Source organism: Podarcis melisellensis (genome assembly GCF_964234715.1).
Source record: "Podarcis melisellensis genome assembly, chromosome: 2".
NCBI classification, from domain to species: Eukaryota; Metazoa; Chordata; class Lepidosauria; order Squamata; family Lacertidae; genus Podarcis; species Podarcis melisellensis.
The window spans coordinates 68,850,762-68,877,984 of NC_138529.1; the positions used below are offsets into that span (position 1 = coordinate 68,850,762).

General features: G+C 40.9%; 1 protein-coding gene across 6 annotated transcripts; it reads right to left on the reverse strand.

Annotated features, from left to right (window-relative positions):
- On the reverse strand, window positions 1–27,223 carry TRAIP (TRAF interacting protein). Of its 6 annotated transcripts, XM_081900316.1 has the most exons (16): window positions 27,045–27,210; window positions 25,768–25,874; window positions 22,787–22,844; window positions 20,677–20,760; window positions 16,548–16,587; window positions 14,162–14,289; window positions 10,756–10,850; window positions 9,389–9,502; window positions 8,329–8,416; window positions 7,218–7,307; window positions 6,914–7,002; window positions 5,261–5,446; window positions 3,841–3,886; window positions 3,263–3,388; window positions 2,875–2,925; window positions 1–1,646 (listed from the first exon to the last, which is right to left on the reverse strand). In XM_081900316.1, exons 2-16 carry the CDS (start codon window positions 25,863–25,865, stop codon window positions 1,527–1,529), a joined length of 1,413 nt encoding a protein of 470 aa, XP_081756442.1. In that variant the 5' UTR covers window positions 25,866–25,874; window positions 27,045–27,210; the 3' UTR covers window positions 1–1,526. The 6 variants fall into 6 exon arrangements, with proteins under 6 accessions (XP_081756442.1, XP_081756439.1, XP_081756437.1 ...); XM_081900313.1 differs by lacking the exons at window positions 1–1,646; window positions 2,875–2,925 and having other exon boundaries at window positions 2,933–3,388; window positions 27,186–27,223; XM_081900311.1 differs by lacking the exons at window positions 1–1,646; window positions 2,875–2,925 and having other exon boundaries at window positions 2,933–3,388; window positions 27,045–27,215.

A 27,223-nucleotide genomic window follows, 5' to 3' on the forward strand; every position in this document is an offset into this window, starting at 1 on the left:
TAACATTTTAACAGATGGGGCACATATAACATTTATTCAAAATAAATACAATTATGAATTTTAAGTACAAGTTCATTGATTGATTGATTGATTTATGTCTTGGGTAAGCTTGCAACTTAACTTTGGAGTTAAAGTGGAGATATTCAGCAAAAACTTTTTACCAGATTTCCCTGCAACTCAAAACACCAGGGTAACGCCAACTCAGAAGTGGATTCTGCCTGAATCTCTTTAAGGAAACAAGTGGACATTTGCTTCAGATAAGCAATATTTTTAATCCCCATTTTATGGATTGAATCCTTAAAACTTTGGGGGCAAACCCACTTTAAGCCTAGACTCAGCAGTAACCACAAACGATAGTTGAATTTTGCTATTCCATCAGGAAATCAGAAGTCTAACTCTGGACGAACAATACCCATATGCTCTATAAAACCCTCCTTGAAGGCAGGAAACAAAAAATTTGGAGACAAATAGCATCAACAGTTTGGGGGGGGGGAGAGGAGAAATGTCTAGGACAAAAATCAAAGTAAGATACAGATCTAAATATTGCAAGTTCCCTCCAAAAATATTCATCTCTCAAACACAGTACACTGTTAACTCAAGGAGAAAAAGGTGACAACTGAATGCCAGATATGTGAGACAACATTTGCTTTTGTGAAGCTACAGAATGCTTGAAATTAGTTTGAACACTTTAGGCATGTAAGAGATTGAGGAACTGGGTGTTCAAGTAAGAAACATGAATATCTGCAGGCTTAGGGACAGGCTATCAATTTTGCATGATTACATAAAAACAACAGAATCTGTTCACCTTCAGAAGCAGGACATTCCTTGAGACAAAAAACATGTAAACAGTTCCCAAAAAAGTATCAGCCTAAAAGGGGGGGGCCGAATATCCCAAATCAGTGAGAAGAATGGAGAAATTCAGCATTAACTGAGCATTAAGTACTGCCACCAAAGATGAGGATCAAGAGCTAACAGATCTAGCAGACATATCTGGCAAAGACATGACCTTGCTCCCTGATGTTAGAAGATCAATTACATAAATTCTTTTCTTGTGTATGCCATCCAATCACTCAAGACATCAATGCAACTTGACAGTTGCAAATAATAATTCTCTTCTTATATGAAGGTTTCCATGTCACAGATGCTAACATAGCAGCATTTTACTGAGGAGACACTTCTCAAGCCATATTTTCTTCAGATGTAGTATTCCCCACTGTCAAAGTTACAGGAGCCACGGCTTCCTTGGCTTACCAGGATTAAAATACAGTACTCCAAGACAGCAGAGAAAGAAGGCATTCTGGAACAGAAACTACTCAGTCCTTTTCTCCCCTAAAGTCTGGTAGCACAGCAAAGCCATGTTCAATCGGTGGGGGGTGGGAGAGTCAGATGAACAAAAGCCAGGGAGAGTGCAGCTGCTGTGCCACTGTGGAGTTGTCCTGGCTCACTGAGGTCCATGCTGTTCTGTCTGCTGAAGAAGATAATTCCTGGCCTCTGATTATCTATGTCTAAGCTAGAGAGATCCATAGTTACTTAAGGAAGTTGTCTAGTTTAGTCTGACTGATGCCAGAAGCGGCTGCTGTTGGTTGCTTAGAAACACTTCTTTTCTTGCACCTCAAAGGCAGGGGGCGAATCTCGGTTGATATACTCTGAAATGAGACACGTCAAGGAAAATAGTGGCCAAATATTTAAAAGAAAGGTTTTACATTCCCATACATATCTGACATGTATAAATCATTATATCTGGGGGCTAAATTATTTTCTCTCCCCCTGAGTCCCTCCTTCAGGGTCATTTTTTCCCCAAACTCCCAAGTGAGAGAAGAAAGGTCAGGTTTTAGCTGATCATGGAGTCAAACGTTTTTATTCCCATCACCCAGTCAAAGGCTGACCAAGAGATGGTAGCAGACAGATCCCTCTCCTAGCAGTGTTTTACTGCTACATAAGCTTCAAAACTATAACCATCAACAGCTCATTACAAAGAAACAGGCTTTTGATGACAAATATTGGATTACTGACCTCTTAACTCTGCACAAGGGGAGGGAAAGGAATATTAAGCTGAATGTGAACACAGATATGCTAGAAACACCAATGGATCTAGAAATGCTCATGGTATTCTCTGAAAAATGTAGCATTTGCTGCAAAATGTATCTTGAAATACTTTACCACTGGCAAAAACTGGAACAAGAACCAACTTATATAGCTTTTCCAGTTTTCAGGGAACAAAAGTATATATATTTACATAATTTAAACAGTGCATTTCTTTGATCTCTACAGGAGAAGTAAACTCAGCCATAGATTCACAAGTGGGATTTGAACAAGATCCAGATCCAGGTTTCCTGGGGCCACTTCTTTTCCCAGTACCGTCGTACCTTGGAAGTTGAATGGAATCTGTTCAGGAAGTCCGTTTGCCGCCAAAGCATTCGACTTCCAAAGCACAGTTTCTGATTGGCTGAAGGAAGCTCCTGCGGCCAATCGGAAGCCACAGAAGCCCTGTCGAACATTTGGCTTCCAAAAGAACGTTTGAAAATCAGAACAGTCACTTCTGGGTTTCAATCATCCAGGAGCCAAAACGTTTGAGAACTAGGCTATTTGAAAAACAAAGTTACGACTGTAAATGTAGAACACTGTAGCCAAGAACACATACAATGTATATTTGGATTGATTTTAGAGGGATATATTCCCCAAATATATTCCATTATTTCAGCTTCTCCTCACTTTGAATTTAAGCCAGAATGTCATTGTTCCAACTGGAACATTGCTTGATGGCTTAGTAAATGCCACTGTTTCTTCTTAGTCTTTTGTGTCATTGATCACCATAGATTCAGTGCCGCTGGATATCAGCATAGCTTCTGCAGGACAGATCTTAGGAAAGGATACAGGCTGAATGAATTTGGTTCTGCCTCCTAAGCCATCATACCCAGTTCTCACCTACAAGGAAGAGAATCCAGTAGTTAAAAATGCAAAAGCTTATGACTCCCATGGAGGAAGTTGTTATGAAATAGAAAAAGGATTGTAGTGGGTAAAAGGGCACATAACACACTAGACAATTTGGTGATCAGAATATGCTAGGTATGTGCTCCGTGATCAGGTGTTTAAGCAGGTCCACCAGCAATAAAAAGCACAGAGCATACTGAATTTGTAAGATTTGTAGACGAGGACATGAGAAGGCATGTCCAGGAACAGGGTTTTGCTGGCTGCTGGTTGGCAGATTAAGCAGGAACACTCCACATTGCAAAACTCTGATGCACATCCCACTTGTACTCACTATTCCTGTGTTCCTCTGTGGTACAAGCATGTTGCTTGCAGGTGGCCTCTTGGACATAACAGAGTTTCTAATGAAAGCAGGCAGAAGATCTTCCAGATGCTCATCATCTGTGTCAGCTGAGCAGCTCTGAACCGTATTTGAAGAAGTAGGAGAGTTAAACTAAAATACTCATATTTGCAACCAAACACAAGCAGCACTACTAGAATCCATGTAATCCATTACAGTATTGTGCGAAAGGAAATGGCCATTTCTGCAAAAGCAGATTTTTAAAACATTCTTAGAGAGGAATGGAAGTTCGAAAGTCACTGGGCTCTGGTGCCAGCTGATAGATCAACAGATGACAACAGTATGGGCACCCTGCTCCAGATAATTCAGAATACATAGCAGTGGGAAGCTGACGCTCGCACACCTCTCAGGGTTAACTGTAATATTTACTATTTTCTATAACACATAAAAATGTATTACTTTAAAATCCATGCAGAATTTGGCTGTCTGGAGAAAAGATGGCTTTCAAAATAGCTCTAAAGATAGTGGATTGAAGAGGTTATAGTTGCTACTCAGGTTATCCGTTACAATACCTCCACTGTTTCTTTCAGAACTCTTGATAAACTTGTCACAGGTACACTGGAAAAAACAAACAAACCCACACACAATTTAGATTACACGCCACAAAGTTGTAAATTGCTCAATATATCCCTTTAGAGTTGGAGGCACCAGTTTGAATTCATACATGAATTTTCACAATGTGGCCCAGATCATAAGCCAACACCTAAAACAGGCTTTGTCTACCTGGTACCCTATGGACTATGACTCCAGCAGCTGTTAGCAGTGGACATACTACAAAAGTATAGGCTTCTTATGTCTCAATTAAAATAATAATAAAATGCAACTATAATGTTCTCTTCTCCTCCCTTCTCTTTGTTCTGACCACTAAGATAAAAGCCTCTGGTCTGATCAACAGGCAAACGTGATAGATCTTTCATTACTTTTGCCTCGCTGCCATTGTTATCATTTCGCTGAAGCCCTAACCCAGGGATGGGGAACCTTTTCCAGCCAGACGGCCGTATTCTTTCTAAGGGCCACCATGCCAGTAGTGGGCGGAGCCAGAGGCAAAAGTAGGCAAAGTAAGAAATGTAATTATTGCCTTTGTACACTACACTAGTTTGTATATATTCTTCTCTTATCTTCCATCCAGACAAAAGCAAGAGGCGTTATCAGAGTTCAAGGGCACATTCCAGCCAGGAAGAATCACACAAGGAGGATGTGAAGCAGGTCTGGTGAGGGTGTGTGGCTCAGGAGAGTCCCAAGGGCCAGACAGAGAGGCTTGGAGGGCCACATTTGGCCCCTGCACCTGAGGTTCCCACCCCTACCCTACCCCAAAGTCTTTATACAAGTAGGAAAGTCATTCTTCATTATCTCTAGGATTCAACGGGAGCAGAGACAAAGCACTTGTTAGAAGTAACACAAATGAGGGGTGCTTATTTAAGAAATCTACAAACTAAAGTTTCCTTATTACGCAAATTATGTAGCTTGGGTTTGTGCTCTCCCTTCCTCTTCCTGAAGCAGCTCTGTCTGTCTTAGATTGCAAGGATGCAGGTTAGGAATTACCCTGTTAGAGTAGCACCTAGTTATTGAGACTTTTTAATTAGATATTTGAGAAAGATAATGGACAATAAGATAGGCAGCTTTGGGGGCAAAGTCTCACTTTACTCTCACAAGAGGTAAGATATGTTGTGACAGGTCTTCTGCAGTGAACAAAAGCTTTAAAATGAGATATTTCCATCAAAAGCAATGAGAACAAAATGTGATCTTTGTTGTATAACTTGTTATTTCTTCAGCTTGTAAACCGCCTTCTGTATAGTAATATAGAAAGGCAGTATACAAATTATAAGTATTAAGATGGCTGGAAAATTGCTTACAGTGCATCCAGAAGTGAGAATACCAGACAGATCAAGAGCACACAAACACCCAGTAAAAAGGGAAGCAACTGTGACTCACAACTTTTTATCCAGTTTAAGTTTTTTTGCAGGAGCAGAGATGCTCTTGTGAGGTGGATGCTTTGGTGTCTGTACATCAAAGGTATCATTCTTTGGTGTCTGTACATCAAAAGTATCATTCAGGTCAATCTCATCACTGTGAGCTGGTCGATGGAGCTTTGGGGTTAACAATTCTAGAGGAGCAGGGCTGTAAGGCAAAATTGTACAAATATCACAACACAACATTACACTGTCAGACAGGTAAACTGTCTCAGTTTCCAGCCCACACCACATGCTGTACCATCTAAATACTAGCTGCCTATTGGTACTCATTCCTGATGGTGGAAGGCAATGACAGTATATAATACGGATACGGTAGAACTAAATTCAGAGAGAGAACTTCCTTCTGCTTTCTAGCAACATGTGCAAAGCTTCGAAATTACAAAAATGACTGCCAGGTTGCCTGGGGTCTTCACATCCCATTCATGTTAGTGTACTGTAAAACTGGCCTGTTACAGGAAGCCCTACATTTATATAGGAAGGTTAGGTTACTGTTTGATATAATCTTCTTCTTTCTTCTTTGGTGATCACTCGTAGCCGAGTAAGATTGTCTTCCATAAACATGGTTTTAACAGTGAGTCCGTAAGTGACTGTGGAGGCCAATTCTGGATCCACACGTCCTTCCACAGTGGGGACATTGGTTTCCGGGCGGGAGTTGATCACGGTGTGGATTTGCCAAGCATGCCTTCCTCTTAGCACGTTTCTCCCTTGCATCCTGAGTTTGAGTGTCTTCAAAACCCATGACACCTTTGGTAAAGGCTGTTCTCCAACTGGAGCGCTCGCAGGCCAGTGTTTCCCAGTTGTCAGTGTTTATACCACATTTTTAAAGATTTGCCTTGAGACAGTCTTTAAACTTCTATTGTTGACCACCAGCATTATGTTTTCCATTTTTAAGTTTGCAATAGAGTAGTTGCTATGGAAGACGATCATCAGACAGCCGCACAACATGGCCAGTCCAACGAAGTTGATGTTGAAGAATCATTTCTTCAACACTGGTGATCTTTGCTTTTTCCAGTACACTGATATTAGTTCGCCTTTCTTCCCAAGTGATGTGTAAAAATTTTTGGAGACACCGTTGATGGAATCTTTCAAGGAGTTGGAGATGACATTTATAAGTGGTCCATGTTTCACAAGTGTACAGCAAGGTTGGTAGTACAATAGCTTTGTAAATAAGCATTTTGATTTCCCTGCAAATGTCCCGGTCCTCAAACACTCTGCACTCTTCAATCGGGAGAAAGCTGCACTCGCAGAGCTCAGGCGACGCTGGATTTCGGCATCAATGTTAGCCCTTGTGAAAAGTTTGATGTAATAGTGGCAGAAGAAACACTTGCACTAGTGTTATACTGAGCTGGTATGGATGGTGATGTAGCAAATGACACAATACTGAACTCTAATGAAAAGGGTCAGGTAGCAGGTGGTGGGAAAGACCCTGGAGAACCACTCCCCGTCACAGTAGGCAGTACTGGGCTAGTTGGACAAATAGCCTGACTATATGTAAGGCATCTTATGATGAGCTTTTGGACAGCTCAGGAAGGTATGCAATGCTTATATTGGACAAAATCTCTGGTACAGTAACTCTGCTACATCAATATCCACAGAATTTCTCTAAACCAACCTTTCAGAGACAAGCCGGCCAAGTGCTTCATTGCTTAATGATGACACTTTAATGGTATCTTGCATCACTCTTATCTTCTTTTTCAAACTCTGTGGAAAGAAAGAGCAGCAATTAATACATGTCAGAAATCCTACCAAAAGCCAAGATTTCTACATCCCCTCTTGCAAAGATACAGGCATCCTGAAGCTGAGGGTGCCTCCCAGCCATTTTGAATCAGGGTAGAATTTAGAACAGCATTTGGACTATACACTACGAAGGCTGTAGGGCCACAATAATTATCAGCAGGTTAAAAGAATGTTCTCACCATTATCTCATTATCTGCATTTCTCAGATCAGTCTGGGTGCTCTTCACCTCTTCTGTTGTTTTCTCCAACTCTAGAACTGTCTTCTGTAACTATAGATTTAAAACCGTATGTTGGAAGTCTAGTACATGATGGGATACAGCAGTACGTCAAGCTTCTAAGCGCTCAAAAAAACTACAGTGGTTTATGTTTTACAAATGCATGTTCTTAGACTTCAGGATAAAATAATTTAGTGTATTGTAAATAAAGATTTCCTAAATGGAAACAGATTCTTATTCTTTCAAGGCTCCTGCAGAGGGAGCTCCAATGTGGCTCATCTCTTCAGGTGTCAATGAGAAGCTGCTGAGGGCAGCGGTACAGTGGTACCTCGGGTTACATACGCTTCAGGTTACAGACTCTGCTAACCCAGAAATAGTGCCTCGGGTTAAGAACTTTGCTTCAGGATGAGAACAGAAATCGTGCAGCAGCAGGAGGCCCCATTAGCTAAAGTGGTGCTTCAGGTTAAGAACAGTTTCAGGTTAAGAACGGACCTCCGGAACGAATTAAATACTTAACCCGAGGTACCACTGTACTAGTTTGCTCAAAGTAATTCAGTGTGCTTGTAAGTAGGCATTTATAATAAAGGTACAATAAACTCTTGCCATTCCCAGTATATTCTCAAGAGAGAATATCTCTCCCACCCTTCCTCCCTACACCTGTGTTTACAGTGCAAATTAAGACCCTTCCTGATATTAATCCAGAGGGATTTTCAAGAGACAGTTGTGCATTTTGACTTTAAAACTATAAACTGTCCTCGTGCAGTTATATATGTATAACACAATGCTTTATTAGAAGTTTTTTTCAATTCTTGTTATGCAGAAGCAGAAAGAATACTGAGGCAGACTAATAAATGTTATGCAGACCTATTGAGGAATCTTACGGAACCTACAGCTGAGCTTCTCAGCTTAAGATAGCTGCCAACATGGTCAATGTAAGTGCCTGGACAAGAATTGTGTTAAAGAAATACATACCTAATTAAAACATATTTTGCTTTATTTCGGTAGCGGTACTGATAAAGAGCTGCACATAAATACCTCAGCAACGTGTCTGCAGGAGCATCAACACATCTTTTACCTTGTGATTAGCAGAAAACAACTCCTTTCTCAGCTTCTCTTTTGTATCGTTTGATGCTTTCTGAGACTCCTTCAGATTTTCATATTCCCTGGAGAGGGCCCAAATTAGTCCATCTGTTGAACATGCTTTCAAGCAAACAGCTCTTAGATAAAGCCAGTAACCAAATTTAGACTGAAGATTTTCATTTCACAGCTTAGGTGCCTGCAGAAGTTTCTGTTATATATACAAGAACTTCCAGGGAGAAGACAGCACGGAACAAGCCAACACTGACTTGAACAGTGTTAAAACACTGAGACACTACAGCGTAGGCGAGAAAACATGCTTTCAGGGGAACAGCACTACTTGGTTTGGGCCAGGACAAGCAGCAGAATGGCAGAAAAGAATATTCCATGACAGAATGCATAGGATGTTTAAACAATCTTGAGCCGTGTGCAGTATTTTACATTCTCATTAATGAAACGAGATGCAACAATTCAATTTTTATTTTTAAGTTCAAGGTTCTAAAAGCAATTTAATACTATTATAAAACAGTGCTGAAGTTACTGGTTACAATGCAGGTACACTTCACGCTGGTAGCTCATTATTAAAAGTTGTGATTACCCATGACATTGCCTGCACAAGCTGTGAATTATAAACGGTATAAATAAAAAGGCCTCTAGTGCACACAGTAGGCACTGGCGACTACAGCATACTTAATGTCACAGCAGTGTAAAGCACTCTGCTCTGCACCAGGGAGATATTCAGGGGCCAAGCTGCCTTACTCAGAATCATGACAATAATTCATCCCCTTCGTTCTCATCAAACAATCACCTCCTGAGCACTCTGGCAAAGCTCTGAAGGTGGTTTCCATAGCAATGGATGTGTCACTAATGCAACAATAGCATACTTGCAGTGTTGAAATCTTCCATCTATGCCACCTCAATTATATTCACCAAGGCTTAGCATTGCAACTAGCCTTCTGCCAGAGCACCTATTGTGATTAACTTTTCCACTGATTCCTTTAGGGGGTACCACACAAACCCAATCCAAGTCAATAAGCTACTGCATTTAATACACCTACTTTTTCAGTGAGATACAATAGACGGCAAGCTGTTCCACTGCAGCCTGACCTGTTCCCATTTCACGGATCATCTTTTCTACCTCGGGACGTTGACTTTGCAGCAGTGTCTCAATCCTGGTACGAAGGAAGGTAGATTACAGGTGGGTTGTTGCTTTTTGTTCAGTGGCAGCTTGTCCATGTTATAAAAACACAGAAACAGTTAATCCTGGAAGAGACATATCCTGTATTTCACACTAGCAATGATTTCCCCCCAACATAGCTGGATTCATATGCACACTAGTGTGCTTCAGTTGAATGGGAATTATACTGATGCATTCCCCCCTCCCCAAATGATCTTACTGTATTTTATGTAAACCACTTGGTGATTTCACATATTAGATGGTATGTAAATATTATAAATAACAAAATCAGGAGTTACCAGTATTAAATTTCCTCTAGCAAACAAACTCAGAAACATGGCCATTTGTAAGAAAGTTGAGCATCAATTATTATCAGACAAGCACATGATAAAGGGGCAAGGCTCGTGTTGGAAACACTTACCGTATTTACTCAAATGTAATGGGCCATTGACTCTAATTTTTGTGATGTAATTTGGCAAAGAAAGGTGCACAATACATTCCTTCTTCCATCTGATCCCTCTTCCCTTCTCTCTGATTAGCTGGTGCAAGGCAGAGCAGAACCTTTGACCCTCAAGGGTGTCCGGAATGGAAAGGAGAGGCGGATACAGGTGGAAGGAAGGAAGGAAGGAAGGAAGGAAGGAAGGAAGGAAGGAAGGAAGGGAACAAAGAAGGAGAGCAGCCATGATCTGGGCTGGAGAGTGAGAAAGAGTAAGAGGGAGAGATGAAGGAGTTGAGAAGGAGGAACAGAGCAGAGTAGTGCAATGAGTAAGGACTGCCACTGGGTTCAGCAGAAGACCAGGAAACAGGGTGGCCAAGGCTCTACACACACGCAGGCTGTCAGCTCCTCCTTACTGCTGCTGCTTACTTCACTCTCCCCCCCCCCCCACCTTAAGCCAAAAAGGAAGGGAGATCACTGTAAATCTTTTGCCCTCCCCAGAAAGATTAAATTCAAGAGGAAGGCTGGGTCACGGGAGACCTAAGACACTGCATGCTAGAGTGCCCTGAAATCCTAAGTATCGTATTTTCTCGAATGTAATGCACTCTCGAATCTAATGCACACCCTAATTTTTGCAACATATTTGGCAAAACAGGTGTGCATTACAGGAGTAAATACAAGCGTTTCTACTGCAAAGTTACAGACTCAGAGTTGGAGGAGGCCTCAAAGGTCATCTGGTCCAATGATGTCTTCTAGAAATGTGAGGTTGCTGAGCAGTCTGCTATGTATAGAGCCAAAGCTTGTTTTCTCACCCCTCCAATGTTTTCAGTCTGTTTCTCAGCCTTCGGGCCTCCTCTTTTGCACTCTTCGCACCATCTTGCTGTTGCTCCAGATACTTCATTTGTTTCTGAGAAAAAAACCCACTATTTTTGTTTAAGAGGAATCCCCATGGAAGCAAAATTTGGACTTAACATAAAGCCATATCCAAAGCTCTTGCTACTTCAATAGCCCACAGTCTACATTTCAGGTGTCTGGCATATCCATGGATCATAACTTATCTAATAATAATATTTACAGATTCATGTCATTGCTTACAAATGAGAGAAGTACTTAATTCCAGGAAGAAAACATTCCTCCTTAAATACTTCTTGTTTCCACTCTTGCAATGAATTTATTTTTAAAGTGCCACATGAATGCTTCATGGCAACTTGTTCATGATCTATAGATAAATTAGACCACATGCATGATACAGTTAAGTGCAACATGGTAGAAACAAACTTGTGCAATATCATGATTTCTCTTTTGTGAGCAGGAAAATATCTCACAAATTCCTTCCTTTCATTTTACTCTGCTCTCATGAGACCCCCACTGAAAGTCTACCCCACTTTAACCATCATATTGTAATAGCTTCTATACTTATATTAAAATGCACAGCTTCCTTGAATATAGAGTGACCTGCACAGGATCAATGCAGTGTGTGTTTAGGGAGCTTCCTCAGCAGATTTAAAGAAAATAAACCTCCTTCAATACACTTGTGATTTCTAGGCTTTGACTGGGTTGGTCAGCTTGGCACAAACTTCAAAGGATCCTGCCTACTTTCCCTCTGAACTAGGGAAGAAGCAATGCTGTTTGATCATACTTCAGAGAAAAGACTCGTCAAAGAGTAGAATATCTACAAGATGATATTAAGCTTTACTCCATACAGAAGGTGAAATATTCTAGATGTATTTGCCAGCATACTACTTCACTACCTCATGTACTTACAGAAATGAATGCCTAAAATGCTGGCTGGCTGATGAGAGCTCACTCAGTCTTCGTTAATACCAAGTTTTTACAACTCTTCCCAAAGCTTCCATTTTAGCTTTTTAACTCCTCAGCAGCATCTAGCTGGTAATACTAATGCATTTAATGGCCAGAACAGGAAGGGCGCAGTGGATTTAGCTCCTGCTGTTGCTAGAGAGGCTTTCTCTAGCACAGCCAAGAAAGAAAAGAAAAGCTCACCCGTTTGGCACTTGCCCCACATTGATAGCATGCTTGGAGACAGCTTCAGTTGCAATTCTGTTTTTCAGAATTGGGAAGAAATTCTAAGCTCTAGACAGAAAATGCATACAAAGTTTGAAAGCTGTCTCCAAATCTGGAGTGGGGTGCGGTTGCCTCAGATTACATAATTAATAGGCTTAGCCCCAGTGTCTTAGAGCAGATGCAGGGTCTGCATGATTATAAAAAGCACCAAATAAAGTACACTTCACTGAAACATCAACTGTCCTGGGAGAAGTCAGAATATGGAAGAGCAATGAAAAGATAGCATGAATGATTTGTGTATCTCAGCTTCCTTCTGATCATGTCACGTTAAAAGTGCAGCCTAAAATGTGACATCTGTTGAGCACCAAGAGAAACAATCCTTTTCCGCTTGCCAACTCATGAAACTGCATTCATATCAACAGAGATCTAAAAGGCAGAAACAAGTCATTATAACCCATCTAACTCACATCATTTCCAGAAACGCATCTTGACATGGAAGTTCTCACTTAAAATGTCTTCCACTATCACACAGCCAAACTGTGTTTTCAGCTTAGCTTCTTTTCTCAAGGCATAATATTTGAGAAAATATTATCGTCTCTTTTCTCAAGGCATAATATTTGACCCATGGACCTATCACTCATGAGGACATCATATCAGGAATTATGGTAAAAATCAATTTACTTGGGCATTATTTTTGGATGGGATGGAAGAGGATGTGGCTAGTAGCCTAAAACCAAATCAACAAACATTTGTCTTCAGCAGATGCCAAGGTCGTATTCCTTAAAAAAATAAAAATGAAAATTTTTGGCATAAAATACCATTAAAATCAGCCTAGTCTGCAGAACAAGAATAAAAAACCAAGATATAGAAAAGAAAGAGAAAAGAGAGGGAATAACTATAAGGTTCTTTATCACATCTATATCCTATCATTTATCCACACACACAGAGGTGGACCCTCCCAGATCCCACTTGGTTGTATTCCTAAGCAATGCGGGAGGAGATACTCATTCTCAAAACAGACCAGACTCACTACAGCTACTTTTACATGCTAGTGCAGAACACTGGTGACGTACATACTTTCTTCCCATTTCAACCCCTCGATAAGCACGAATGTCACTTTTTTATAGGGACAGTTTAGCACAGGGTACAGAAATGCATTTGGCCGGAAGGCCAGTTTCTGATCCCCTACCGCCTCTAGGCCCGTTTGACGTCAGGCTATGAAACTCTTTGATGCCCTGACAATGGGCTCTTTGCAAGAGGCTTGTAAGGAGTACAGTGCTGTGCTTTGAAGTCCCAATGATCTGTTGACTGTTGGCACTTCAGAAGCACTGCATGTGGGGCTTCTGATTTATAGTGCTTCTGAAGCACCATAAATCCCAACTGTTAGGACTTGTGCCCAGAGTTTCTAAAGCATTTCAGAAGTCCTTATGGCCCAGCTGTCTAGTTACTTGATCACACCTAACATCATACATGACATCAGGTGATTGGGCCAAGCCAGCCTCACCTGCCAAACAGCCTGTTTTCCCAAACCTGAGCAAACACCAAACCAGCAAAATCAGGGAAGTGTTATATCCTGCATTTGGGCTTTTTTAAGATAAAGGCAAAGGGAAGCAAATGCCAAAACCTTAGATTTAGAATCATCCGGTACTCCACAATGGAAGTCTCACCTGCCTGGTCTATACTTGCTTCATCTTTTGTCTCCCCTGCTAAGTCTAAAATGACGTTTTACCTTAGGATGCTGGATGTTGTACATTAAAACTTTCAAGTCATACCATGAGATGTATTTAAGATACAGTACAATCACATCCTATGTGGCGGCTCATTTCCAAGGGTTCAATGTATACACGGAAGCACGTATACTCAAACTGCCTCCATGCAAGCCAGTGCACTGAGCACACATTGGGCCCCCAAACCAAGGCAGAGAGCTTAAAAACTCTTTCTGCACTGGGAAAACCTGGCATAAAAGGAGGTTGTAAGCACTTCACCTTACTTGGATTTAAGTCTCACAGTTCCAATCAGCTCACCTTCAACTGTGTATGGTTGAAATCAGGAAGATTAAATGATTTTACAGTACGATGGCATTTTATACGCAAACACACAATCTCACACTACTTCTTCTTTTTACCTTCAGATATATGGTAACCAGAAGAGAATCTTATCATATTACAGTACAGACCCAGACCATTTTGAACATACCTTGAGAGTAGCACACAACATTGTCATCTGAGTCACAGATTTCTGGAGTGATTCAATGGTGGCATTACGCAAATCCAGGGTCTCCCTTAGTGAATTCACAATATTTTGGATATCCCGTTTCTCCTTCTCTGAAACAAACAAACAAACAAAAAACCCCACACAATTACAGTGCTTTAAACAATTCTCCCCAAGTTCTTTAGGTCTTTGGACTTGGGGAGGAATGTGACGAACGACAAGCAAAGCAAGGGGAACTTTCAAAGGCATAAAACAGGGGTGGCTAACCTGTGGCCCTCCAGTTGCTGTTGGGGCTCCAACTATTATCAGCTCCAGCCACTGTGGCCAATGATCATGAATGACAGGAGCTGTAGTCCAGCAACTTCTGGAGGGATCCAATTTAGCCACCCTTGGTCTAGAAATTGCTTGGAACTATTGGATGGCCATTACTGAATCTGTTCTGCGAGAACCATGTGCCACTTCAAATAATCCTTGTTACGAGCTCCACTAAGCTTCAAGGTTTCTTTAGACCAAGAGTAACAGCGTGCTCTCTTCAGAACCTGTTCAGTTGGCAATGCCAATATGGTAGCCATCAGCTCCCACCCTCCCAAACATCAAAACAAGCTCCGGTACAATCAAGTACTGTGCAGGGAGTCAGCATTATTCATAAACATAACATTTACAAAACCATGAAATTTTGATGTCTGACTTTAAAAGACTCTGTATTCTGTTTTTGGTGTGAACCCTTGTGTGCTGGGTACATGCTTAGGCAATATTTCAGCTGTTCCTGTGAATAGTGAGACAACGATGACACACAGAACAATTATGTTACTGTATTGTTACATTCCTATTCTAACTTATTTACTTTCACCACACTTTGCGCCCAGAGCAAGAAATTTAAATGTAACGTACTTCGTTTAATTCCTGGAACAAAACACATTCTCCCAGTTTGTGCATCTGCAAAAGTTACAGGACCAGCAAGACTTCATAAAAGACACATTTATATTAGAGATATGGCAGGCCTGCAAAACTGATTAGGCAGATAATCACCTTTTATTCCCCTCCAAAGAGCACCTAAGGTGTGTCAAAGTTTCAATGTGTTTCTTAACCAAGCAAGGTACAGTGCTACAAGCCACCCTCAGGTTCAATATAGCAGTTGCTCCTGTCTCAGTATGCAAGCTATGAGGGACGTTGTTCATCTCAGGGAGAGATGTAGCTTATTTTTGGCTCCTTAATTTGTAATTGTCGAGGAAGGCAAACAGTCCAATGGGAAAAGACAGCTCATTAGAAACAGAAGAACCCTCCCTGGTTGCTCATTTAAAATCTCTTCATTTTACTGCATTCTCATGTTTTGGAATTTCTGTCATTCATTTTGAGTGACATTTTCCCTTCACTGCCTATGACTCACAGCTGCCTACAGACAATGCTTTAAAAGCCATCAACAAAGTCTCCAAGGCTTTCACTTAACTGTCTCCATAAAGCATTTCTAAAATTAAAGTTATAATGCTCTTTAAAGCAATGGGGAAATGGAATCACATGAGCAACCAGACACATGGACCATCATTCAGATAGCTGACAAAATCCTCTCCCCTCCTCCGTTTCCTACTTCTATTTGGTTTCTCAATTATATGCAACACCTCTGCAACTTTTCACTACAAAACCACTGACATTAGGCAGGTACAAGTTTCGTAACAAGGAGGCATTTACCTTAGGTTTATCTGAATAGTCTCACTTAAGTTTTTCACCAAGCTCAGCTGTGTCATGCCAAATCCCTGTGGCTGAGCAGAGTCTTCTCGACTCTGGTCAAGACGTGACCCAAAGCATTTCATGTATATATGTGTTTGGAGTGGAGTGAGTGAGAAGTATCTTAACTCTTCAGTTTTAAACACAGCTTTAAGTCATCATGCAAGCCTTGTTAATACTTAAAAAATAAAATAAAAGGGTAAAGGACCCCTGACAGTTAAGTCCAGTAGCAGACGGGTCTGGGGTTGCGGTGCTCATCTCGCTTTACTGGCCGAGGGAGCCGATGTTTGTCCGCAGATAGTTTTTCCGGGTCATGTGGCCAGCATGACTAAGCCGCTTCTGGTGAAACCAGAGCAGTGCACAGAAACGCTGTTTACCTTCCTGCAGGAGCGGTACCTATTTATCTACTTGTACTTTGATGTGCTTTCAAACTGCTAGGTTGGCAGAAGCTGGGACAGAGCAATGAGAGCTCACCCCGTCGCGGGGATTCGAACCGCCGACCTTCTGACCGGCAAGCCCTAGGCTCTGTGGTTTAGACCACAACGCCAACTGTATCTCAGTAAAGTCTTCAGTAAAGTTAATACTTTACTGGGACACATAAATACTTTACTAAAGGGCAAACCTCTTCCTCTTCTATTTTTCAACTCACCTTTCATGGCTAACTGGGCTTTCATCCTATCCAGTTCATTCTGAAATATAACACATAAAAAAACAAATTAGGTGGCAGCACAACATACAAGCCTACATCAGAGCTTTAAAAGGTGTGTCAGAGTGATTTTAGGATATCTACCCAAACACTACTCACACGGACCACGTTATACAGAAAATAGTCACAACTGTCAAAGCTTTATTAATAACCTATATCCTAGGATTATTTTAGAAGTGGGCAGAGGGCTGGAGCTCAGAACTGAAAAAAACATCAAGAGCGATTGTCTTACCACTTGCCGCCCTATTTCTCACACTGTCATTTTGCTTTTGTCAAACAGCTTTAGAAATCTCAAATGGGAAAAACAACAACGAAGTATTTCAACACTATTTTAACTTAACAAGCCAGCCAAGCACAGATCCTGCCAGAAAGAATTTGAGTCCCAAATATTTTTAACTAATATTTGTAATCAATGGATAATTAGCTGGAGTGCAATAGTGTTACAAAACTAGTGTTTGGATAGAGTCCAACAAGCAATTTATGAATGCATCTGGATAGAGGCACAATGAGTCAAACCAAAAGCTTGTTTAATGCTCATTCAAATGAGCTTGGAAATTGATAGCGACACAGAACAGCAGCTGGATGAAAGGGCAGCAATGAACTGGCTGGCACCAAGTAGGTTGAGGAGGTGCCAAATGAACACCCAAAGGAGCTATGTAACAGCTGGCAGTATTTAATACTGAAAAAATAAAATACATGGCATATAGCCAGAATTTACAGTACTTAATGATGCCAACATGGATCTACTTCATACTCATATTTCTACTTTAAAAAGAAAAAGGAAAAGCTGATTTATCAGGTGGGGGGGTGGAATCTGATGAGAGTCTGCAAACCCTAGAAAGCATAAAGGCTGAATTAGGCCTGCAGGACATAGCAGACAATAAGCTGGGCATTGAGTAAAATGTAGTATGACAGCACTCTCACCCCCCACCAAACACAGCATGTTACTGAAACTATTCATGCAAAGACATCATGTCTATATTAATTTAAGAAAATAATTAATTAAATAAGGTCACCAAACTAACAACATGTCATTCATGGTGCACTGCAGTATATTGTATGGATTATTAGAATCTCATGGCAAATATGTTGTTGAAATAAAATGGTTAGGAAACTAAATAAATAAATCTGAAGGCATTGATTCAATAGAAAACACAAACTGACAACATAATACAGAGTGAAATATGATTGTACACACACAGCTTGTATGGGCAGGGTAGAAGCCAAAGTATCCCTCTTCCCTTATTTGACAGCAATACCAGCAATATGTACACTAAGGCTTCCTTTCTCTTCCATTGAAGTAAAGAAGAGATGTGTTTTATAGGAATCTCAATGATGAAGCTCAGTAGACTGCCTGGAGGTGATAAGGGAAACTTAGGGCAGAGATGAAGAGGGCTTATGCCTGCCCTCCATTTGTATGGAGCTATATTAAAATGGGAGGGACGCAGGTGGTGCCGTGTGTTAAACCACAGAGCCTAGGGCTTTCCGATCAGAAGGCCGGCGGTTCGAATCCCCGTGACGGGGTGAGCTCCTGTTGCTCGGTCCCTGCTCCTGCCAACCTAGCAGTTCGAAAGCATGAAGTGCAAGTAGATAAATAGGTACCGCTCCAGCGGGAAGGTAAATGGCGTTTCCGTGCACTGCTCTGGTTCGCCAGAAGCGGCTTAGTCATGCTGGCCACATGACCCGGAAGCTGTACGCCGGCTCCCTCGGCCAATAAAGCGAGATGAGCGCCGCAACCCCAGAGTTGGCCATGACTGGACCTAATGGTCAGGGGTCCCTTTCCCTTTATATCAAAATGGGACGAGAGGAAGGGCTGATCCTAGAATAAAACATGTAGGAGAAAGTGTTGCCAAGTTTGATGTGACAGAAGAAAGGGAATGAGGTCTCTACCAAGTCAACTGGGATCCAGAAAGTGCAACGAAAGAGGCAGCCCAGGGTTCATTTCATGTTCGGGAAGCATATCAGGGAAAGGAAATCAGCTATGTGGAATTATGAAGAAACCTGGTGCGAATGCTAAGTTTGGAAGCAGAGAAAGGAAGCAGTGAAGGTAGAAGGAGCCTTTATGGTGGTACCCCAGCCCATAACTAATTTAGAATGTGGATCATTTTTATTTAAGGGAAACTGGGCAACGCGTGGGCTATTTGTACATACATTAATGGTTAAAAAATTTATGCCAGTGACAAGTTGGGGAGGGGCAATGAGAACTTGGGGCACCTTAAAGGGTCGCAAATAAGTGGACTTTAGCCCACAAAAAACTTATACCATACTAAATTTGTCAGTCTAAGCTGTCACAACAGACCAATTGCTGCAACAGACCAACACATCTACCCCTCTAAATATTGGAGAAAGATAGTTGACTCCCCTAAATTCCATGGACTTGTAGCATCCACAATACAAACTAACATTAGTGCTATATATGGTAATAACTATTAGTAGCTGCCAACTTATAGGCAAGAATGTTCTTGTCATAACAGGAAGCAAACCAAGAGATGGTGTTTCTCTTTATTGCCATGCCATCCTACTCTGAAAAAAAATGTGGTTTTCAGTATTTTGCAGCTCAAGAGTAACACCTGGCAAACCACTGCTGCTTCATTCAAGTGAACTAATGCTTTCTATGGCTCTCTAGGTGTGCTAGCATAAGCCATTTTCTTTTAGAAGTGTTTCAGTATTCACTTTGCCGATTGGCTGAACTGTTACTTAAGGTACTCAAGATATGTTGTTGCTATGACAGGAACACATTTAATTCTCAGTCATCCTTATCTGTAATAACTTTCCTTTGTTGAATAGTGCACCTACTGAATAATATGCTTAAAGAAATCCTAGTAAATATAAAGAGAGCTTTTATGTGCATCAAGTTATTTTTGAATCTATGCAACTACCTTGTTTATTGACCACATTTATCAGGTTGCTTTTAGTCTCTTTTCTGTGAATATGACAGCCTTATTTCTGATGGAACTGTTACCTATATCAGGGAATTAGGCACACAGACACAAAACTTGTTGTCATGGAAATTCCAATTATGACAACCATAGCACATGCTAACTTTAAACACAAGAGGGTAGAAGAGTCCTATTATATCAAGGTCAATGGAGACTTTTTAAATGACTAAGATACAGAGGAAATAGCATTTTGCCAAGGATAAATTATTGTTGAGAGTACACAGCGCTTTAGCGCCATGATTTTGCATTCAGGATTTCTCATTGCCAGCACAGTAGTGATCTCAAACACGTTAAGGCTGCAATCCCACAGATATTCACCTTAGAGTAGGTTCCATTGGTTCTAACCTAATTGGGTTTATTTCAAAGTAAACACATATAGGATTGCACTATAATTGATGTACCTTCCCAGATGAAGCGTATCTTAAATATTTATTTGTAACACAGTATGTATCATAAGATTATAGCCTATGTTTTTCCAAGTCTTGTAACATTATTATATATCCTACACCCATACACACTGTGCAATCTAATTTTTGTATTATTTTTTAAATGTCTCTTTCTCTTATTGTGGATCAAAAGATCTCACAGAGCAAGCTAACTGATAACACTGAGGAACAGTAAAAATGTAACTATGTGCCGAGTTGTCAGATGAAGACTATAAACAGACCGTATTCTTTTAACAGCTTCCACCCAATGAGCATTGCAAAGACTGCAAACTATCCTCTCTTCGCTCGTTCCTACAGGCAACTAGAACAACATTCCATTCAGCCTCCAGACTTTAACATAGCTGTGTTACTCCTGATCTGCACAATATCCGAGGATAATAGGAAGAGGCTAACAAAAACAAACATAATTAAGAAGGCCATGCTCTTTGAAAGGAGTCTGAATGGCAGAAAATTGGAAGAAATTGATAGAATCCCTTTCATGTCAACTTGCTCTTAAAATGAAAGCATTTTTAAACCCGAAGATCTGAGGTCATGTAGAGTCTAACTGAGGTGGGCCTCCAGAAGCAGAAACAAGTGCAGAAGCAGATTCACCTTTGATCCTATGCCTGACCAATGACAGCAAATATTTACAGGGAATTTTTTTTTTTAAAACATAGATGATGGGAGCAAGCTGTTGCACATACATACCTGTAGACTTTCTGCATCCAGTCCTGTCTGTTCCTCCAGGGCAACATCAAAGAACAGTTTGTTGATTATGTGTCTTTTGCCAACCTACACGTAACATGTGAAAGAATGACTGTGAAAAAGGAGGTGCCTGTCGCAATAAGATGGGAAATGATGTTTCAAGACAATATAAATACTGAGATTTCAGAAGACACATCTAATCTAATACACCCACACCCACACACCCCTTGACCTTGAATCAGGATGATTGCTTGTGTTTACTAGAAACCATATTCTATAGCACAGGGCTTGGAGGAAAGACAGTTCTGTTGGGCATCAAGCACAGCAAGGGATAGTAATGTGACCTGTCTAGCATATTGCAATGTAGCATATGATGCACTTCACATCGCTACTGCCGCTATGAAATTCTTTGGCTCAGAATTCCAGTAACAGACTTTCCAAGTGTGGAGCCATTATTCCAGCACAAAATTTTGGAATTTTGACAAAACAATTCAAGCACCTTGGAACCAAGTGCAATTTGTTCTCTGGCAGCTTTAGCTCAGCAGCTGAGGCTAAGCTCACGCTGTGCCAAATCCAAGTACGTGCTGCTTGCTTTATGAGGAAAAAAATATTACCAAAATTGAATTTCATAGCTCTCTCCACCTCCCCCATGCAGCTACCGCTTTGTGTTTTAAGTATTATATACAGTCATGACACCAGCTAATTGCATAGTTACAGCTACATAAGATGTTATTTCACGATAGCTCCATGGTAACCCAAAGATGCGAGAGGCGGCGAAGAACAGAGGGAATCAACAAGTCAGAAGAGCAACAAGGGCTAAGACCTGGCAAGGACTGAAAAAGACAAATAAGAAGGCAACATGCAGCTTGGCACCTGCACACTGGTGTTCCTTTGAAGCTAATAAATAACATTGTAACAGCCAAATACCAAAGGTCTCGACTCTAATTATTGCCGTATTAACAGGGGTACATCACACTTATGGCCACCATCCCAAAAGCTCATTTCCATATAACAGCTCATGTATACGCGGCAGGACTTTTGATTTTTCCTTGTATCTGCAGCATCCCCATTCCTATTTCCATTATCCACAAAGGGATGTTCAAGAAACAGAACTCAAAAATTAACTGCAGCTACTTGTACAGCTAGCTAGCTAGCTAGTGGCTTAGATTTAGTAATTTCAAAGAGAAGGGGCTCTGAAGAAGAATCTGAAGAAAGCTACTCATACTCAAGACTATCTGCAATGGAAGACCTTCCTCTATCATGGGCTCATTGAGGTCCAGCTGCTTAGTCACACTCCCAGAGGACATAAATGGAAGCTGCTGCTTAGTAGGCAAAAACCAAAGAGCAACACCAAGGATCAGAGCAAGAAATGCCACCCGAATAACCCTGGCACCATGGAGACACCGTGTTATTTCTAATCCTGATACCAGACCTGAATGTGATTTTTATTGCGAGAATATTTTCTAAGCTGCTTTGAGAGTGTCTCAATGCTATAAAGTCAGATTAAAATATTCTAAAACAGATAAATAAATCTCACTGAAATTAACTGAAAATCAATCAATCAACCAATCACAGCTAACTTGTCCTATTGATTTTAGTGGGCCCCAAACATAATCAACTTTCTCCATGTTTGGACCTCTGTGCTGAGGCCATCAAAATCCTCTGCCAATAAAAGATGAATTCTAAATCAGTTGAATGCTGAACTTACAGTACTTAAAGTGAAAGCAATGAACCTTCTAACTGAAGAGATATGATCTAGCATACACTTCCCAGTACATGGTAAGCTTTGGTAAAAGCAAAGCAATGGTAAGATTCAATCCAATAGCATATATATATTTATAGAGAGAGAGAGCGCAGGAGTGCCCCCCCATAAAACCTTCATAGTAATTCCATGACCTTATGCTTCAATGAAGCAAGGTTGATGGGCTCCTTCTCCAAAGTTACCTTCTCTCATTTGGGTAGTCTTTCGTTCTCTTCTAACCACACCCCTCCACCCAGTCTGGACAGGTCATTACTGAAACAGAACTCCTCAGCCTTGGAAGGCAAAGTACTCATATGGTAAAGACGATGAAATATGACAGATTATTTCAGTGAGCATAGGCTGAAGACTCACCTGGATTCTACATTGTGGACAAGTCCGACTAGGTGCTGTATCAAACCACTGGATGAGGCTAGAGGGGAAGAGATGACCAAGTGATTGTTGACAAATGGTGCTTCTTAACATGAACCACACAGGTAGTGATGTTAAATTCTTGAGAATAATCTTTTGGAGAATATTCTCGAGAATATTCTCAATTAATGAGAATATTAAAGAATTCTCATTTAAAACAGGAGAATATTCATTTTAATGCATTGAAAATGATATAATTAGTTAACATACATGTTTATTCATGGGTATACTTGTTCAGGTGGCAACCAGAAACTGTACAGATACTTTTATTCAATGGGGCAATGCAGTGAATTCACATTCTTTGATTTTTTGTACCAAACTTGAAATTGAAAATTGGCATGTTAAGGTTTGATACAAGTAAATTCAGTAATAGGCTATCTTGTGCTTCTAATAGCTCTAATACTTAATAACTGTGTTGTTGACTAAAACATAGCTTGATAAACAAATCTATATGCATGCATATAAAAAGGAAGCCATTAACATTAAATGTATTATCATTATATGATAATATATTTCAGTATGTCAGTCTCAGGTAAATGACACCTTGTACCATTGAATGGCACTGCAAAAACCAGTTTTTTTGGCATTAAATAAAAATATACAAATGTCAACTGTTTAAATCAAGGCCACCTCACATGCTGTTACACATAATTGTATAGGCCTAGATACTTTAAGAGTATAAACCATTAAAGCTACTTTCTGTAAAAAATAATAATCACACTGTATGGCCAAGGGTATAGAATTGCTAAAAATAAGGTCACACCAAAATAGAAAAAGGCTATTACATATACAGTAGTTGAAATACAAATTAATTCAAATGTTCATCAATTCAAAGTGTTGGTGCTGACCTTTAAAGCCCTAAACGGCCTCGGTCCAGTATACCTGAAGGAGCGTCTCCACCTCCATCATTCTGCCCGGACGCTGAGGTCCAGCGCCGAGGGCCTTCTGGCGGTTCCCTCATTGCGAGAAGCAAAGCTACAGGGAACCAGGCAGAGGGCCTTCTCGGTAGTGGCGCCCACCCTGTGGAACGCCCTTCCAGCAGATGTCAAAGCGATAAACAACTACCTGACATTCAGAAGACATCTTAAGGCAGCCCTGTTCAGGGAAGTTTTTAACGTGTGATATTTTACTGTACTGTATTTTTGGTTTTTATGGAAGCCGCCCAGAGTGGCTGGGGAGGCCCAGCCAGATGGGCGGGGTATAAACAATAAATAATAATAATAATAATAATAATAATTATTATCAAATTAAATGAGTAGCATTTTGTTTTAAAAATGTTTTCTGTAGCTCACATTTCAGAACTGTCAATGCCCAGTAATGTAACTGGTTCAAAAAAATCATTATTCATTACTTACACTGGCACTATCATAGCTTGACTTATTATTTACTATGTTTTTTAAATGTGGGTTGTAAAATTGGTTCTTACATTAGAATTTACAGTTTGTAGAGAATATTCTCTGGAGAATATGCTCACCTCACTACATGCAGGTATTATCAGTTACAAACAAAACTCTTCTAGTCTTGAGACAGACAGTTTTAGAATTAATTCTGCCACAGGGCCAACACCCTGTAATACACAGGGCTGCAATCCTGTGCACACTTACTACCCTGAGATTTATTTCCATGCAAGTTTCACACATTTCAACTCCCATTTAAAATAAAGCAGTTTTGCTGAAATTTCAGTTTGCAACATCACAGTGCTGAACATCTTAAGTATTATTGCCGTTGCCATTGGGACAGTATTTAGCTTGGTAGACAATGAGTGGTACAAGGCATGCAGGCTCGCTTGTTATATGATTATAAAGTGATACAAATCGTGATAAATGAATAGGATATGGATATGTCTTAGGAATATATAGAGTTTGTCTTGAAACACTCATTTGGACATATCTTCAATATAGGAAATACAGTGGTACCTCGGGTTAAGAACTTAATTCATTCTGGAGGCCCGTTCTTAACCTGAAACTGTTCTTAACCTGAGGTACTACTTGAGCTAATGGGGCCTCCTGTTGCTGCGCGATTTCTGTTCTAATCATGAAGTAAAGTTCTTAACCCCATGTTCTATTTCTGGGTTAGCGGAGTCTGTAACCTGAAGCATCTGTAACCCGAGGCACCACTGTAGCACAAAATATGCACACAACGCATTAGGCTAGAAATGGCTCAGTACCACTGTGAACCTGGTCCTTCAGTCCTCAAATATTTTGATAGGCATCCGTGACACAGAAGGAAAAGCAGGACACAACAAACTGAGGAAATGAGTTACAGACCTATTTTATCAGGCAGAGAAAAATTATTGTCCTACTCCTAACCAGCACACTGTTTCTATAACTGCAGTTTTTTGATGTTCAACATATCCACCCCCCCTCCTAAACCACAAAGACACCAGCCAACAACAAAAAAACTTGCCTTAATTCTTCTTTCTATTGTACCTACAGCTATAATATCAGCCTGCCTGGGCGCTTAGATATGGAGGAACAGGCCCTTTTCATTGTCTTACCATCCTGCGGTGGCATGAGATATGGCACCCTTTGTGGAGGTGCCCCTATTATAGAATAGCCTACTCCTCTGAAGTATGGCAGGCACCAATATTGCTGACAATTGGGAGACAGCTAGAAACTTCTATTTGCCCAGCTGTTTGCTCATTGTTATAATTCATTGTGTTTTCATGTTGGATTTTTCAAATTCTGTATATTTTACTTACACTTACTCTTATTTTTGCTCCCTTTGTAACCTGCCTTGGAATCATTTGAACAAGGGCAGGTTAAAAATGCACTTAATGAATAAATAGTAAAAAATAAGATGTTTCCAAGTATTATTTCACAAATAAGATGTAATGAAAAGTTGATGTGTAAAAAAAAAAAGTTGCTTAGGTTCTTAAATAACTTTCCTCCACCAATTTTGCCATTTGTTTATACAGTACTCACCATAAATGGTGGAAAGTATGTCCACAGTGAATAGCTGCCACATCCCTCTCATTATCAAAGAAATCTGAGCAGATGGTACAATGGGCACGGATAGGCATCCTTTACAACTGCAAGATCAAGGAAAAGATGCAAAAACTCAGATGTGGAACAGCCTCTCTGCAAAAAGAAACACCAAACTTAAAAGAGGTTCTGTCCAATAAGAAAACAGTCACAAGGGCATATCCTGAATGCTGCTTCCCTTTCCCCACCCGTACACTGAAGAACTGAATTTGCACTTGATGATCTCTCTGTGCCCTGCACTACATTCCAGGTTACTGAAAACGTAGACAAAAATAACAGCAGCAAAATCCAGAGGGGAAAGCATTCCTTCCTGCATTTCTGGTTTTGCTCTATAGTCCCAAACAGCCAGCGAAAACAACTTACACTCCCCTCCGAAGCTCTTTCATTGTCACAGCCAGTTACTTAACTGGGCAACACCAGCTGTAATATGGGATGTTCAGTATGTCAACTACCACTAGCCAGCAAGATATAGGTCAGATATTCATTACAAACAAAGTATTAGCAAAACATTAGGACAAAGTACAGTGGTACCTCGGGTTAAGAACTTAATTCGTTCTGCAGGTCCGTTCTTAACCTGAAACTGTTCTTAACCTGAAGCACCACTTTAGCTAATGGGGCTGCCACTTCACTGCCGCGTAATTTCTGTTCTCATCCTGAAGCAAAGTTCTTAACCCGAGGTACTATTTCTGGGTTAGTGGAGTCTGTAACCTGAAGCGTATGTAACCTGAGGTACCACTGTACTGCCCCTTATCAAAAGGAGGATTCAACAAGCACAGACCGCTTTCAGAATTTGATGCAAACTCTTCCTCAGATTCCCCTTCCCTGTAGACCGTTTTCAAAACAACAGGAAGGAAATGAAGAGGGTAAATAATAATAATAATAATAATTCCTCCCCCCCCCAACTCCACAAACCTGCTGAAGCCCACAGGTTAAGAACCCCTCCTTTAAATCTCTACCTTGGGCTAGTCAGTGTCTCCAAGAATAACTAGCCTCACGAGCCTAAGAGGTGGGGAAAGAAGCTTTGGTTGCGGGGGCTGAACAGAAGAATAAAAATGGACAGTTAGGCAGCTTCCCAAACTCACAGAGCCTCTGCCTATAAAAGGCTGGCAGCCGTGACCAAAGAGAAAGAGCCCACGGGCCAGTCCTCTCGCCCAGCTCCAGGGAGACGGAGCTGGGGATGGGGAGAGACTTCTCTCGAGGGGACCCGCGAAGCTTACCCGCCCGTCTCGAGCTCTTGTCCTCCGGCTTCCTTCCCCCGCCCTGAACCCGGGAAGCTTCCCTGGAAGGAGCGCTCTCTCCCCGCAGCCGCCGCTATCAGGCCCAACGATGAACCTCTCGGTTTCCAGTTCAAGCCTCACTTTGGTTGCCGGATTCAAATTTGGTTCCTATCTCAGTG

Bases quoted from the DNA above. Each gene is read 5' to 3' on its own strand.
- TRAIP (XM_081900313.1), bottom strand. From the start codon at position 25,865: ATGCCTATCCGTGCCCATTGTACCATCTGCTCAGATTTCTTTGATAAT. The intron at 9,503-10,755 runs GTGAGAAAACAA...CCTTCGTACCAG, and splicing joins AGACTGAAAACATTGGAGGG to GATTGAGACACTGCTGCAAA. The intron at 3,887-5,260 runs GTGAGTCACAGT...TGTTTTTTCCAG, and splicing joins CTTAAACTGGATAAAAAGTT to TGTACCTGTGACAAGTTTAT.